The 4,532-nt window shown below is 48.0% G+C and overlaps 1 protein-coding gene across 3 annotated transcripts in view; it reads left to right on the top strand.

The window, feature by feature from the left end:
- The window catches only part of ZFYVE26 (zinc finger FYVE-type containing 26), a 74,687-nt gene that overhangs the window by 276 nt on the left and 69,879 nt on the right, over nucleotides 1-4,532 (top strand). For 2 of the 3 annotated variants that reach the window (XM_064143950.1, XM_064143945.1), the window contains exons 1-3: nucleotides 198-427; nucleotides 3,076-3,154; nucleotides 4,205-4,294. In XM_064143950.1, coding sequence (XP_064000020.1) covers nucleotides 198-427; nucleotides 3,076-3,154; nucleotides 4,205-4,294 — 399 coding nt within the window. Of the gene's footprint in view, nucleotides 1-197; nucleotides 428-3,075; nucleotides 3,155-4,204; nucleotides 4,295-4,532 lie in introns of those variants that run through there. The other variant, XM_064143956.1, reaches the window with a different exon arrangement.

The following is a 4,532-nucleotide window of genomic DNA, read 5'->3' as shown; positions in this document are numbered from 1 at the left end:
CGGGTGGCGCACTCGTCGCGGGGCAATCAGGGCCGAGCGGCGGCCGCGCAGCGTGCCCGCGGTGCTTGGCACCTGGCTCCCCTGCCCCACGTGTGACAAAGCCCCGTGAGCCCGGCCGCGGTGCCCAGGGCGCTGTCAGGACGAAGAAAGCACCAGAGGGATGCCCCAGCGAGCTTTTATGGCATCTGCCCTCGCATATGTCACCCTGCGGCAGGTCAGCTGCCCGTGCTGGGAGGATGCACTCTTTTGGAAACGAAGAGGAGGTCTCTCTGGAGCAGCTCTTCGGATGCTTCTGCGAGTGCGTGCGGCAGGGTGACTGGGAGCTTGCGCAGGCCTGTCTGCCCCAGCTGAGCCAGTGGCGTGAGGGTGGCACTGAGAAGGTGGAAGCGATTCTTCAGGCTCTGGTGGCTTGCCCCGTGGGGGTGAGGTAAGTAAAGCACTGTTTTGCTTCGGTAGGCCAGAGTGTGAAAGGAGGAAGAGTAATCAGTTTAGTGGTGACTGTGGGACACAAGTTGAATCTGGGAACTAGCAGGGGAGTGTCTTAGATGTGTCTAGATGTGCTGCTCTCTGAACACTGCCGTGCTACTGCTGCTCAGCCCACTAGGCTAGTGTCAAGGTCCAGAGAACAGAGCTTAAAAACATCTCCGTTCAGAGGAGCAAGATCTGTTCTTATGGATTCCCATGCTGTGAAATTAAGGTGCAAGCGAGACCATATATCACCACAAAACTATTTATTAAGGATAAAATTGGACAAAACAGAGGGAGAGAGAGAAGAGAAGAGAAGAGAAGAGAAGAGAAGAGAAGAGAAGAGAAGAGAAGAGAAGAGAAGAGAAGAGAAGAGAAGAGAAGAGAAGAGAAGAGAAGAGAAGAGAAGAGAAGAGAAGAGAAGAGAAGAGAGAAGAGAAAAAAAGAGAAGAAGCAGGGAAGGAAAAAGAGCCAGGATTATATTACCATCAGTCATAAAACCATAGAATCAGTCAGGGTTGGAAGGGACCACAAGGATCATATAGTTCCAAACCCCCCTGCCATGGACAGGGACACCCTGCCCTAGAGCAGACTGCCCACAGCCTCATCCAGCCTGGCCTTAAACACCTCCAGCCATGGGGCCTCAATCACCTCCTTGGGCAACCCATTCCAGCCTCTCACCACTCTCATGCTAAACAACTTCCTCCTCACCTCCAATCTGAACGTACCGACCTCCAGCTTTGCTCCATTCCCCCCAGTCCTCTCACTCCCTGACAGCCTCAAAAGTCTCTCCCCAGCCTTTTTGTAGGCCTCTTTCAGATCCTGGAAGGCCACGAGATGCTTACCTGGGAGCCTCCTCTTCTCCAGGCTGAACAGCCCCAACTCTTTCAGTCTGTGCTCACAGTAGAGCTGCTGCAGCCCTCTGAGCATCCTCCTGGCCCTGCTCTGGACACGCTCCACACATCCACATCCTTCTTGTAGCAGGGGCTCCAGGACTGGATACAGTACTCCAGGTGGGGTCTCACCAGAGCAAGTTAGAGGGTTAGATGGGTGTCCAGGTGCAGCTCCCGAGGAAATCCTGTCTATTCATGCATTCGCAGGGGTCTGGCAGCAGCACCGGGGGAGAGCCTCCGCCCCGGCCCAGCGCTCTACCTGTCCATACCCCGAATACACATAAGCCTTTTCTCTTCGAGGTAGCTGATATAAGGTGTACAGATCCTGGACATTCAAGCCAGGCTGAGGTCCAGGAGTTTCCAAGGCATTGTCTGTTGATTTGCATCCCTGAGCTGTTGACCAAGCATGTAGTCTGAGTCCAGGAGGTTAACAAAGGCAATCTTTATCCTTGTTGATTAGGGAGAAGTGATGCAATCTTTATCTTTGTTGATGAAGAAGAGAGAGGCTTTAGACTCTCACAGGTATTAAGATGTATTCTTTCGTGCAGTTGCCAGGGGGATTGATTCAAGCTTAAAACTTCTTCAGAGCATTTGAGGACTGGTTTTATTAAATTGTAATGAACAATGTGAAGGAGAATGAACAGCTTCAGCAATCGCATTCCTTTTCCCTTGGGTTAAATCAGGAATGGAACCCCCAGGAAAGCACAGCCGTTGTTTAAAACGTTTGCACTTTCAGCTCCTGAAAGACCTTTCAATTAAATAAAGAAAGCTTTCAAAATATACTATTGATTTCTTATTTCTCTCACACTGAGTTTCGAAATGGCATTGGTTCTATTCAGTTCTACCTAGTTTTGATCTCTGCTTCTCAAATCGGTGCATATGAAGGGTGAGTTTCTGGCACTTCAGGGAACACTGATATTCCTCCTCTCGAAGCAGGTGATAATACTTCTTTGTGTTAAAAATTGTATAATAGTTTGGTAAGGCTTCCACAAAACATTTCCTGCTCACAGCAGTTTAAAAAGCCTGGGGGAAGGCATGCACGTGGTTAGATGAATATTGTTAATGAGCCATGAGACAAGTGTTTTTGATCATTTTATCTCTGACAGTTGGGCATCTGAAGGCTTTATGTAGCAGTGCTGAGTTTTTTAAATGCCCAATAAACTATGCTGTGCTTTTCCTCTTTTCCTAGTCCTTTTAACAGTACCAAATACATACTCCCTGACAATGTAGGTTTTGGAATGTGTAAGTACTGGAGCACATGAAAAGCTGATGTAATTAGAAGTATTCTTTGTTTTATTAGTACATTAATTCACTTTTAGTTTGGACATAGAGCTGCTGTGACCTAAAACCTAAGGTTTTTTTAGAGTAGAGCAAGGCAGAATAGGAAGTAGTGTTTGGCAAGCAGCCAGATTTCAAAGAAATCTGCTGAAAGAGGACTATACAGACTGAACTTTGGACCAGAATTAAAACATAATACTTGTTTTGAAGCAAAAAACAGTAGTGCTGGTATTTGGTAGGTCTAAAAGCAGTTATTTGCACAGCAGAAATCAGTGAGTTAATCTGTTAAGTTCTGGTTTCTCTGCATTCACTTCCTGTCTGACTCATCTTCAGGTCTTTTGTCATCTTTGTCTTCTGCAAAGAAATGTAAAAATCAAAATGAACCTCTAACAGTGGTTAGAGGTGGGAGTGACCTTGTATGTATGTATTGCTTTTGTAGGTGTGGACAAAGTTCTAGCCCATGGAGAACTGCATGGCTTTGGCTTCTTGTGCTGGAAAAATGGCTTGCCAGCAATCAGGTACAGAAATATTAACTGACTTCCAAGTGTGAGCTATGGCTCTGATTTCCAGCTGACTTCCAAGTGCAAAATGTCAACCTTACCTAATTTATGTGCCTGCCTACATTCCATGGAATTAAGTGACACTCAGAATCGTAAAATCAGTCAAGGTTGGAAGGGACCACAAGAAGCAGCCAGTTCCAAACCTCCCTGCCATGGACAGGGACACCCTACCCTAGAGCAGGCTGCACACAGCCTCATCCAGCCTGGCCTCAACCACCTCCTTGGGCAACCCATTCCAGCCTCTTACCACCCTCATGCTAAACAACTTCCTCCTCACCTCCAGCCTGAATCTCCCCACCTCCAGCTTTGCTCCATTCCCCCCAGTCCTCTCACTCCCTGAGAGCCTCAAAAGTCTCTCCCCAGCCTTTTTGTAGGCCCCTTTCAGATACTGGAAGGCCATGAGATGCTTACCTGGGAGCCTCCTCTTCTCCAGACTGAACAGCCCCAACTCTTTCAGTCTGTGCTCACAGCAGAGCTGCTGCAGCCCTCTGAGCATCCTCGTGGGCCTGCTCTGGACACACTCCAGCACATCCACATCCTTCTTGTTAATGGTGGCTCCAGAACTGGATGCAGTACTGCAGGTGGGGTCTCACCAGAGTGCAGTAGAGGGAGAGAATCACCTCCCTGTCTCTGCTGGCCACACTTCTCCTGCTGCAGCCCAGGCTCCGCTTGGCTTTCTGGGCTGCAAGTGCACTCTGATGGCTCCTGTTGAGCTTCTCCTCCACCAGCACCCCCAAGTCCCTCTCCTCAGGGCTGCTCTCCAGCCACTCACTGCACAGCCTGAATTTGTGACACTTGTCAAATGCATGGATGAATGGAATCTACTGGGTGGGAGCAGAACCTAATTGTGGAATAGCTTTTAATCAAGAGCTGGGTATCTTCAGAGAGGTATTTCAGTCTGCCTCAAAATGTTAATGGAACAGCTAAGGTTAGGTTTATATTAGGTAGTGTAATTAAACAAAAGCTTTGTCGGCTAATGTCTTTCTCAAATCTTTTGCATTGTTTCAGAAAACAGCTCCAGTTTTTCTTCAGAGAGAAACTGAATTTTTGTTGTTCTTGGAGGAGCTACAGAAAGATGTCTCTGAGGAAGTCCTGAAGGTGAGCTTCGTAATATGCCCTCCTTCCTCATGTGGGCTGTGTGGAATGTCTAATTTTAGGAGCTTGTGAGGCAGATGCTAATGTTTTCTGCTAACCTGACTGCCTGAGGTGCTAACATGCTAACATTGGCCACTAAAAGAGACTGTAATTAAGATCAGTTTCTGAAGTTAATCACAAGCTCACAGGATGTCACGGGTTGGAAGGGGGGATCCAAAGAGATCATCCAGTCCAACCCCCC

This window comes from Pogoniulus pusillus, chromosome 1, assembly GCF_015220805.1.
Source record: "Pogoniulus pusillus isolate bPogPus1 chromosome 1, bPogPus1.pri, whole genome shotgun sequence".
In the NCBI taxonomy this organism is placed as follows: domain Eukaryota; kingdom Metazoa; phylum Chordata; class Aves; order Piciformes; family Lybiidae; genus Pogoniulus; species Pogoniulus pusillus.
This window is presented reverse-complemented; position numbering and strand designations above follow the sequence as displayed.